The 12,023-nt window shown below is 40.8% G+C and overlaps 1 protein-coding gene across 3 annotated transcripts in view; it reads right to left on the bottom strand.

Annotated features, from left to right (window-relative positions):
• Positions 1-12,023, bottom strand: part of MRE11 (MRE11 homolog, double strand break repair nuclease) — a 29,043-nt gene that overhangs the window by 10,540 nt on the left and 6,480 nt on the right. For all 3 annotated transcript variants that reach the window (XM_035114645.2, XM_035114646.2, XM_035114647.2), the window contains 10 exons: positions 11,161-11,302; positions 9,267-9,381; positions 8,201-8,386; positions 6,516-6,687; positions 5,959-6,039; positions 5,385-5,511; positions 4,493-4,593; positions 3,103-3,276; positions 2,509-2,571; positions 734-950 (listed from right to left, as the gene is read on the bottom strand). In XM_035114645.2, the coding sequence (XP_034970536.1) occupies positions 734-950; positions 2,509-2,571; positions 3,103-3,276; positions 4,493-4,593; positions 5,385-5,511; positions 5,959-6,039; positions 6,516-6,687; positions 8,201-8,386; positions 9,267-9,381; positions 11,161-11,302 (1,378 nt within the window). The remainder of the gene's footprint in view (positions 1-733; positions 951-2,508; positions 2,572-3,102; positions 3,277-4,492; positions 4,594-5,384; positions 5,512-5,958; positions 6,040-6,515; positions 6,688-8,200; positions 8,387-9,266; positions 9,382-11,160; positions 11,303-12,023) is intronic.

Below are 12,023 nucleotides of genomic sequence, written 5' to 3'. Positions count from 1 at the left end.
AGAGCTAGGGCAGAGAAAATGATCTCAGATTAAAGCTATAAGCAAATGCTTCCTTAAAACTGGAAACTGACCGTGAATCACCTATGCAAATCATCATAGAATGGATGTGCGCTTAAGAAATACCTCTAATTCAGTTAGGATGCAATTCCCGCTTTGATCTGTTTAATCGTAAGTATCTGTTGATGGATTCGAACCATACTCTCTGCTACCTTCAGCTGCCAAGCCAGTGCATTCCACGAACGATGACTCAGGAACAGAACTTGCTGAACAATAACTTGATTTTTGTAACTTTTATTATATACATGCAGAATAAACGCAGCTTTATACAAGTTACTATTTACACAAACTAGATTCAAACTCTTTCTCCAAACTCCAACACCATACTGCTGTGTCATGCTGCTTATAAGGGAGAGCTTAGCCAATCACCAACTTGTTGCTATGCTTCCCTGTCTCCAAGCAGATTTTCTCAAGCATTGTTTAACTTGGCTTGTTTCCAACTTACTAATTGTCTACTCAAAAGCTGCTAGCATTCACATACCTCAACAGTATCTTCCTCACACAAGGAAAGGATTCCACCAGGGCACATGGGTAACATATAGCCCCTTTTTTTCATCCTAGCAAACTGTGCACATTTGCAAACTGAGCTTTATGTATATATGAATATTATTACTATCATCACCATCATAATCTCACAATCTTGTTAGCAATTGCAAAGGACAATAAGGCTACTGGCCTCCTCTTCCTCGTCGAGATGCTCCTCTTGCTGTTACATTCTGCCCTTTACCGCCTCTTGCCCGACCTCTCCCTCTTCCTCTTCCCCGGCTGGGTGGCATATCATCATCATCATCCGAATCATCATTAGCCCTTTGACCAGAGGTAGCCACATCCATGAGGTCATCATCACTACTGACGGAACCCTGAGATCTATGAGCTTTCGCCCTGTTTAAAGCCTGAGAGAAAAGTATTAACCAATGTTAAAGCATATTAACGGCCTTGCCGTTAATCGAAGTTTCATCTGCTTTCCCCAGGGGGTTGGTTCAGGCATTGTCAGGATCGTGGCATGGTTGCTCACGAGTAACGATGCAGGACTCCAACCTGATTATTTACAGGTTTATTGTGCATACTATATACAGTGAAGAGCTAACAGGTTAATGACTGCCTTAGTCACTCGCAGAATTCGGGAGTGCCCCTTTCCGGTTTCTACCCCAGCATAAGAACTTGGATACCCCCAGTCTCCGCCTCCCCTCTTTGCGCTTCAATCCCCTGCGCAATTGGGGCGGCGGAAGTGGCATCTCCCTCTCTGCACCCTCTGGGCGAAGGTGGTGCAAGGGCTCCGACGTCGCATCCTCGAGCCCTCTCCTCCCCGTGCTGACCAACTGCCTCTCCTCCCCACTGGAGGCGTTGCTGCTATCCCGGCTGGACGAGGTGCTGCTGGAGAGGAGGGCCCAGGGATCGCTGTAGCCTGATCCACCCCCCATCTCCTCCCGCGGACCCTGTGGGCTCCCCCTGACAGGCATAATACTAAATCAATGCTGATCAACCTTTTTGAGCCTAAGAACTTTTGACTGTGTACCATGGGCACCACCCTCTCTGGTTCTTTCTCTCTTGGAAGCAAGAAAGAAAAAGTGACTACCACTATCCCACACATGCACACACAGATACACCTGCCAGGTTCAGAAAAATCAAAACAGATATTCTTAAATTCCCATGATTTTACACAGGGTTCCCACCACCACCATAAAATCTTGAGCTTACCTTGGTAGGCCACACAGGGGGGGGGAAATCACAGATCCATTCCTTGCCATGATGAAACATTGATTCAAGACATGCTTTTTACAAAGGATGACCAAAAAAAACACCACACAACACCCTGTCAACAAATTGCTGAACAGAACACATCTGGTGATCTATGATTTGATGGCAAATTTTAGGCAATCCCTTGTAAAAATGATTAGAACCCATAGACTGTGCCTCTTATGAGCTGTGCTTTGGCATCCAGCAGTGCTGGAAAACTCTGGATTTTTGGGATTGCCAATGTAGACAGATACAATTTGTGGTTTGATGGTAGCTGAGAGGGGAGAACTCGAAAGTATCTATTTTGCTGGAGCCAACTTGTATTAGCCGCTAAGCCGGAGTTTTGTGCTTCACAAGAATGAGTCTAGACACCTACTAGGGCTCAGTGTTGGTTGAGGAGGAGGAGTCTGGAAGCTTCTGCTTCCAGTTTTAATTAAACACAGCTTGCAACACCACATGAACAGGGCAAGGTTTGGGGAACATGTTTATTACCAAAGAAATATGAAATGGGAAAATGTTGAAATGAATGTCAACACATTGCGATACACATTTTGGACACAATGGAAGCTACTGCTTGAATACTGAAGTTCTCTCTCTCTCTCTCTCTCTCTCTCTCTCTCTCTCTCTCTCTCTCGAAATGTTATTCAAGCCAATCAACTATATTTGCTGGCCCAAAGTCACCTTAGATCCCTTCAATTTTTTCAGCTTAATTACCTCTCGAACCTCCTCGTCCTCCTCCATGGTGTTTTTTCTTCTCGACTCTCTAAAGCGTTGCACCTGTATTGAAGTGGTAAAAGGTAACTATGGTAGCTATGTATTTTTACACTTTTAGGGTAAAAAAAGATAGGCAAAAAAGAGTAGGACTATTTTTCTACCTACCTCCCCTGATGTTTTTATTAGATAAGAAGTTTGTGTGCGGCAGCAGTCTTCTTTCCATTATTAAAACAACAAATACTAAGGGGCCATGTGTCATCAGCTGAGATGCTGACCGACTTCATGACTTACATTGGTAAATGCATCCAACAGCTATTAAGTCATTCATGATTAAGGTTGATGGGTCTGAATCAACTGGAGGGCACCCAGCTGTGTAAAGCCAGTTTATACTATTTTGCTGCCATCTTGTGGCTTAAAATGGCAATGCCACTCAGTTTTAATAAGTTGCCGCATAAATTAAGGGGCTGGGTTATCTTTAATACTCCAACCTTCAGAACACACTGGTAAAAAGGATGTTTACAGAAAATAATTGTGAAGTTCCCAAATATTGCTGCCCACTGTCGTTTCAAGAAAGGAGAGTCCCTCCATACTAACCTCTTCATCGATTTTGGCTTCCTCTGCATCTGTATGGCGTTCCTTCAGAAACCGCTGTGTCTTTTCTAGCTGGAATTTCACCAGCTCCTCAATTGCATCTTTCTCCTCCTTATCCACAAACTCTTGCACTGCCTCTCCCATGCCTCTCTCAGTCAGGAGGGAAAGCTGCACTTTCTTGCAGAAAGACAAACGAGATACTGCATTGAATACCCCAGATTTATTTAAAACTGGTGTTCTTGGGTAGTGGGGGGGGGGGAGACTCTTAAGATGAGCCAAAATGCAAGTGATTGAAATTATTGGCTAAAGGCAGGGATACACAGGGGGAAGTCATTGTGCTCACACAATTATTTAGTTGAATGCTGCCCTACGCTTTATGGTTCTTGACTACAAAAGCACATACTGTAATAAATCAGCTTGCGTTGGTTCAGATGTAACAACAAACCATGATTTGTACTATGCAGTCCTCCAGGCTTTTCTATCTGACCCTCAGACAAAGGCTCTCCACCTTTGTGTTAAGATTGAGAGGCCCTGTTCATCGTTCCAGTCAGTCTGTGGTGTAGCAATGCAGGGCCTTCTCTATTGTGGCATGCCATATGCACAACTCCCTCCCCACAGAGGTGCAATTGCTCCTTACTTTGTTTTCAAGTCTCAGATTAAAACATACCATATTTTTCCACGTATAAGACGACCTTTTTTCTGAAATTTTTCAGTGATAAATTGGGGGTCATCTTGTATACAGGTTAATACGGTAAGTAAGTGAGGGCTGGAGCCACGGGGGATTCCTCAAAAGACATCTCAACAGCTCAGCAAACTAAGAAATCTTTAATAAAAATATATATTTTAAAAAAAACAGCTCAGCAAACTTACAAAAGAAGCTCAACAACTGTTTTTGCAGTGCTTTCTCAGGTCTATGGGAATGCAAAACCTAGACTTGTCTTGTGGATCATTTACTTAATTTTGTGTATTTTAATAGACATTATTATTGGACAGTTTGGATGCAATGAAGAAAGAGTTTACCCAAACTGGTCTCCAAACCAGCTTTAAATTATGTGATTTTGATCCTGGTTTTGTGTCCACTCGCAAACCATGGTTTATCAGATGGTATCAATTCACACATCAGAACACATCGTGGTTTGCTGTTGTATATGAATAATCTCTTTTTCTTGGGGGCCACGAGCCTCTGTTGGTTTATTGCTCAAAAAACTTAACACTATTCCTCTTCTAGATTTTCCCCCTCCACACAATTTCAGACTCTTAGAATGAAGAATCAAAAGCTATAAGCTATTTGAGAAACAAAATGCACCTGCCACTGAATTAGCGTTAAAACCAGAAATTCAACCTGAGATAACAAGAAGGAAACAACACCTCAAATTCTGAATAAGAAGTTTACCTTCTCAGCTGTCTGGAAGTATTGTTTAACAAGATCCTCTACCCTCAAAGTTGTTGTCTCTGATGCAGGCTTATGGACCAGTTTTCCAAAGTTAATCTCATCTTTTTTATATATAAAAAAGGAAAAACGATGCAATTTTTAGCCCATGTAGATAAATTGTTTGCTACCCCAAATTATCATTACATTAAGGCAAAATGCATATCTGCAGGGTGAAATAATTCAGAAGAACAGTCCATATGTGTGTGTGTGTGAGAGAGAGACAGAGAGAGAGAATATCTGACCTTAACACAGAACAATTGCTAACCTGTGGTAACTAATATTATATGATATATATTGGTTGGTTCCCAATGTTTATCAGACATCCCCAAACTTCGGCCCTCCAGATATTTTGGACTACAATTCCCATCTTACCCGACCACTGGTCCTGTTAGCTAGGGATCATGGGAGTTGAAGGCCAAAACATCTGGAGGGTCGCAGTTTGGGGATGCCTGGTTTAAATCATACTCAGAGAGGTATTAAACTAACACATCCTGTCAACACAAGGATTTCTGCTTATAGAACAATGCTACATTATTGTTGTATAGAAGCACTGCAATGCTTCAAATACCGTATATTCTGGTGTATAAGACGACTGGGCGTATAAGACGACCCCCAACTTTCCCAGTTAAAATATAGTTTGGCATATACTCGCTGCATAATAAATACGACCCGGCGTATAAGACGACCCCCGACTTTTGAGAAGATTTTCGTGGGTAAAAAAGTAGTCTTATATGCAGGAATATACAGTACATTGTTGCCACACCAAAGAACTTTCATGGACAATGCTGTTTTCCCCATCAACAATATTTGTTATAATTCTCTTTAGAAGCTACATTATTGTCCATTCTTTTACCATTTTTCTCTTTTTGCTCCCGATGCCTGAAAAAATGTATGATATCTTTCGGATTAGCTATCCTATCCATGAACTTTTGGCTGAAACGCACAATGTTGAATGGTTCAAAGCCTCCGCTGTAGTCTACCTTCAAAAAAAGAGAGAAGAAAATAAGCATTAAAGGTGTAAGCTCTGCAACCGAACATATAAAATGATTCAATATCTAACTAACTATCCTGGTGTTTACAATACAGCACAACATTCAAGATACCCATCTTTAATAATCCATCTCAACAGCAGGCTTTTACAGCAAACAGAAATTGTTTCAAACATCAAAAACCGCATGTGTTCTCTCTTTTTTAAATAGCTAGATGGCTTTTAAACCCCTTATTATTTCCCACAAGTGCCTCAGTTCCAGCGCTTCAAGGAATGCAAACAAGATAGTCACATATTGCCACTCCACTTGGGCGGAGGGAGGCCCTAAAATGTATGGCAAACAAGAGCACTTTAAAATATGTAATGTGTTTAACAATATGTTTGCTACATTGCTTTTTAATTTTTTTAAAAAAAAAACATATTAGGAGCCCCATCTTACTCGTAATCTTATTAGAGGCTTATCTGGTTGTCTGGGATTGTCAAGGCGGTCTCTTTCTGAGTTGTCTAACATGGCTTCAACCTTTAAAAATGAGAAGAAGAAGAAAAAACCACATACTGGGGTATTTATTTATTATTTCCATTTAAAAGATCTCAAAGTAGTTTACATGCAGAATTAAGTGCAAAAAGCCACATCAAATTATTCACATAACAGAATACAAAGGCAATAGCCATATCCATATACTGTGTGTGTGTGTGTGTGTGTGTGTGTGTGTGTGTGTGTGTGTAATTTCTACCCTGGCCATCTGGCTGAAAGAACTACAAGGCAGTACAGCATAAATATTTCAAACCCCACAACATCACTCATCCAATCTCACTCACCATCCATCTGACAACACTACTACTATTCACAGCCTCAAACATTAACTCTATCAGCCATCCATATTCCACAACATTGCAACCCACATACAAAGTGTACACATACACAATGAGATAGCACTCTTAATATCCGAAACCATAGTGGACTCGTGCCCCACTCCTATCTTTACCAGCTCCTACCTTTTCCATGCAGAAAGCTTGTATTGCTTGTGTAACTTTAGGATTGTCAGGATTAAAGATGTCAGGATGGTCAGCAAGAACAATGTCCTCAATGTAGAAAGGCCGTACTGTTTGGAGAGGAATCTTTTGCATATTCATTTTTTTGCCTTTGATGCGCAGCAAGCCAACATGCCTGGAATGCATTGAGCAAAGCCGGGTAAATCAAATGTGGCATATACCCTGAGAATTTTTTTCAGCCATGATCACTGTTGGGCTCACAGAGTTGTCAACATGACGGAAAGCTGTTCCTTGTTAGAGGAGCCTTAACAGGTGGACAGGGAGTTCAAGGCCCATGGCTAAGAGAAGTTCACACTGAGAATAATCAAAATGGATCTGGGTCCTTATACAAATGTGCAGTGAATGGAGATGTGCAAGAATTCCCTTCTCGTACTTAGCTTAATGCAGGTCATTGCAGCTAAAGATCTGACTTGCATTTTTAACATTTGTAATCCCTACCCCATCATGAACTCTATTCTGCCTTCACACGTTTCTTTCACCAAGACCAGCTGACCTTCCATTTTCCTTGCATTCACTATCAACAACATTACAGAACTTGCCCTTCCTCTTCAAGTATCTCAGCAGCTCAGCAAATGGTTTGGGAACTCATGGGCACCAGGCAAGCAGTTTTTAGTCTAAAACAGGAATAGGCAACCTTGGCTCTCCAGATGTTTTGGAACGACAACTCCCATGATCCCTAGCTAACAGGGCCAGTGGTCAGGGATCATAGTTCCAAAACATCTGGAGAGCCAAGGTTGCCTATGCCTGGTCTAAAATGTAGTCAGTAAATTTACAATAGCAATTCTGTTTTCCTGAGATAAAACAAGGCTACATTACCTAAACTACAGAAATCTATTTCTGCTACTAAGATTCTGAATGTGTTTGTTTGTTTGTTTGTTTGTTTGTTTGTTTGTTTCAAAGGAGCATAGCAAAGAAATCAGTTATTATTCAATTTTCTAGTTTACAAGATCACTATTGGGGGAGGGTCCACAAGTAGTAGCAGTAGTAATAAATAATAATAATAATAATAATAATAATAATAATTAATTAATAAAAATTAAATTAAATTAAATTATTATTTATACCCTGCCCTCCCCGGCCAGGACCGGGCTCAGAACAATGCAGGGCTTGTTCTCCTTAGCCCAGCATCTTTGCCATCTCTACCTGCCACTTTATGTCAGTCCAGCTCCACCCCTGGAGAAAAACACGGGACACAGACAAGAGGCTCAGTGCCTTCTCCCTTCTTGTAGACATTTCAGCTGAATAGTATGTGGCATGCTTGTACCAAGACCAGATAGTACAACTGGGGAGTCGGCAGCCACAAGTTGAGTCAGGTCCTGGACCCTTTGGTAAATCAATGAAATTGTAGGAAGGAAAACGCAAATAGTCCTAGTACTGTGACAACAGGAATTGCCACCTGTCACAGTGAGAGAGCCCTGAAGCCTTCTCTAGAACAGCGTTTTCGAAGCTGAGCAGATTATGGGACTCGGGTAGGAGCAAGCAGCTAGAACCAAGAGGCAGGGCAAACTCGGCCCTCCAGATGTTTTGGGACTACAACAAGCCGAAAGGGTGAGAGCAAAACAAAGAGTAATTTGCAAGGTCTTGTTTAGTAAACCAGACAAAATAATAAATAAAACCTAAGTACATACTTTTTGGCAGCTTCTCCTGGTGACAAAGATGTAACCACTGAACTTCCTGGCTGAGACACATAGAAAAGCTGTCGTTCATTTCGGGCAGGAGCTATTTTACATTCATGCTCATGACCCCAAATTACAAGATCAATAAAATCATCTAGAAACTGCTCCGGAATATAATTTGTGGCACCATGTTTGCTCCTGTACAAAAGGAAACATACAAACATAATTGCAAAAACTGAGGAGGTGGTTTTGCACTGATATTAAACTAAAATATTCCAGTTAAAATATGTGTTTATAAAATATTTAATTCCACTTTAACAACTGCAAAAACGTGTGTATCAGGTACAATTTTCAAAAGGTAAGGAAAGGCAAATTAAATTAAAGCTCTAGGACAGACAGAAGTTCAAAGGTAAGAAGCCATTATAAGGGTAGCGCTGAAGCACAGGAAAATAGCCCAGCAACTCCTTCCACCTGCAAGCTGTTTTGTTGACTCAAGGAGTAGGACACTTGGGTTCTGTTGCTAAGTCACCAGATCAAGTCCTCCATAGCCTTATGCAATCCTACCACCACTGAACCTCATTTTCTGCATAATCAAAAGTGACCCATCCACACCAAGGAGCCAGAATGAGAAGTAAAATTTATCCATTGTTATTTATAAACACAGGTAACAGAAAAGGTTACTCACTTGACAAGAGCAAGCCATCATTCAAATGAGCACTTTGGATCCCACATAAACAAAAGTCATTGTTTATTTTTCAAATTGCTAAGAGCAACTATTCCTTACCCTAAGGATTACAGTACTTTAGACCTTCCCTATTAAAGAGTTAAAACCTGTTGCCTAAGGTTATTATTTATGTTCCTCCAAAAGCAGAAAAGTACTCTATATCGTAGTCCACCATCTTTTTTCTATCATCAAAGAACAAGCAAAATGAAAACTTTAAAGCAAGGCTGAGCCGAGAGTGGAGGAGGGAGAGAAAGGTACAAATTTCATCATCACCATTTGTACCTCACCCATGTGACTGGGTTGCCCCAGCCCCTCCGGGCCAACAGAATATACAAAAAAACACAACAGCAGTACCTGTTCTGGTGAATTACAAACAGATTAAACCAACTATCTTCATCTTCCTTTGGTCTCAGCATAGTTACTTGCTTGTTCACAAACATTCTGTGAAGCCTCTCATCTGGAATAGATCCTGGAACGGACATAATAATTACCTTGTAGTGAGTTGTTTGTGATGAAATACAGTACCGTGAAAATGACATACTGTAGTAAAAGACTTCCTTCACTGGCAAGAGGCTGGACTAAATTATCCTTGCCAGCCCAATGGTTTATATTAAAGTTGCCAATGTTTAGAAAAGGTCTAAAACCGCCTTGCAATTTGCCACTTACTTATTCACTTTCAGCAAGTAACATGTCCTGGGTCAGCAGCCAAGCAGCATCCGACACTTTCCTACACAGTCATCACTGCCCCCAAGCTGCTGCACTGAGTTCTCTGTCCAAAAATGACGCAGAGCAGAACTGCTGAGGCTGCACTCAGGACACAGTAAAGGCTGGTAGCCCCCAGACCAGTGCTGTGTGTCCTAGTCAAAGAAACGCAGTAAGGAGCTATGGCAGTGAAGGAGGGAGCACTGAGCTTGGTGAGTTGGGCAGGAAGTGGTTGCCTACTGTCAAAGTATTTAATATCCAGCCTGGCTAAAAGGAAAGCAGCAATCTCAATTGTTTACGTTTCTAGAATATTTACAACCTGATGTTTTTCCTAAGAACAATTTTTTAAAAGAAATACAAGTGCTGGGTGGAAGCAAAGCGGGGAAAACAAGCTAACGATAAATTGGCAGGCCAAAGCAGCAGCAGAGAAATCTGGGGAAAATAGGTTCCGGAACTATGTGCTTGAGAGTTTATTGTTCTGTTTTTGGGGAAGTGCTGTAGCTCAGAAGTGAGGAACCTGTTTTGCATACAGAAGGTTCCTAGTTCTAACTGAATTCTTGGACAGCTGCTGCCAGTGAATGTAGACAATACTGCTCTAGATGGAACAATGGTTCCATCTCAGTATAAGCCAGCTTGCTGTATTCCTACACTGTGCTATCTACCAGCTCAGGCCAATTTGCCGCACATCTGAAATCTACATGAACTTCCTTTTACAGTGGTACCTCGTTTTTCAAACACAATCCGTTTCAGAAGACCATTCAAGTTCTGAAACTTTTGGAAACCGAAAACTCAATAAGCAACAGCTAGGCCTCAGGATCTTGCACTCAGTGGAAGCTGCGTGGCATGTTCAACTTCCGAGGCGTGTTCAAAAACTGAAGCATTTACGGTGTTCGAAAACCGAAATGTTTGTTAATGAAGACATTCGAAAACCAAGGTACCACTGTATTTGTTTAGTAAAATTTAAATACACCACTTGAGTTTAAAAAACAACAACAGGTGTTTGTGTGGCTTCCACATAGTAGTATTGGCAATGGCACTCAGGTTTCTGTAGAAAAGTAGGAGAATGAAATAAATAGGAAAATGTGTTCAAGGAGATAGGAAGCAGGCCAGCACTAATGAACTAGGAAGACAGAGGGGGGAAGTCAGTATTTAATTAAATAATAATAATAGTAATAATAATAATGGATAGGGTGTTCAATGAGCCACAAATAATTTAATTATTAAATGCAAACCACTTTTAATGCACTCATTGCTTAACATCTTTTTTCCCTTTGATTTACAGACAGGTATAACGGAAAGAGCTATTTGCTCTACTACAAACTTTTGAGACATCAAACTTAGGTTCCCCTTATTTGGTGAAAACCATAAATACTGGTCAACAGACTTAAGGTTTTCCATATCAAACTCCACTAATCTTACACCCCAGGATCATAAAGCTAATTCTAATAAATAAAATTCACCATCTTCAGGCCAGACCTGATGTTTCTCCAAGATGTTATGGTTTCATTAAAGCCTTGCCACCATTCCAAAAAAAAAAACACCATACCTAATCCATAAAGAGCAATTTTGGAACTGCCCTTCTGAAGCAAAACAGGACTAATGTCTATCTTCTCTACAGATGGTGATCGTCCAAAATGATTCACAAGTCCTGCACAACTTAAGATGTCCAAAGCACAAAGAGCATCTGCCTGTAAGATAGATGAAGGAATATCTACAATTAGCATTTGTTTATCATAGGTTGGCTTGGTCACCATTTAGCCCAGCAACACGTAAAATACAGATGAGGAAAATGTGGTCCAGCAAATGTTGGAATACAGTTCCCATTAGCCACAGCCAGCCAGGGATGATAGTTGTAGTCCAGCAACTTCTAATCTAGAGGAACACAGGTTTCCCAACCAACGTAAAGCATTGGTGTGTGTGTGTGTCTTGTATTCTTTTCCAGATCAGCTAAACTAGGCTTGTAAATAGCTACTAGCCTGGTGCCTATAACAGCCTCTAGGGCTAGGCATCTAGGGAAGAAAGCTTTTGTAAAGTGGACTTGATTCTTCTCCCTCCTTCTTCAGGCCATCAATAGGACACAAACAATGGAAAGAGATATATGTAGACATAAAAGATATTAAAAATGCTAAGTACTAATATATTTGTGGACCTTAAGAGGATAAACTAAAATTGATTACATGGTAAGTGTGCATGTTTATGCCATTAAAAATTATGTTTTACCCTAGGCCACATCAACCGCATTTTCAGCACCTTATGTAACAAGTTTATACCTTCTTAAAAAGCATAAATCATTTAAAAACCTCAATGCAACTATTTCAAAATTACAGTGTTAGCCACCATATCCGTTTCATACAAGAATTAAGACAGTACTAGTTTACCTAGGCACCAATGTTGCAATCTCACTAAGGC

This window comes from Zootoca vivipara, chromosome 4 (genome assembly GCF_963506605.1).
Source record: "Zootoca vivipara chromosome 4, rZooViv1.1, whole genome shotgun sequence".
Lineage (NCBI taxonomy): Eukaryota > Metazoa > Chordata > Lepidosauria > Squamata > Lacertidae > Zootoca > Zootoca vivipara.
The sequence above is the reverse complement of the archived record's forward strand: the minus strand, read 5'-3'. Positions and strand labels throughout refer to the sequence as shown.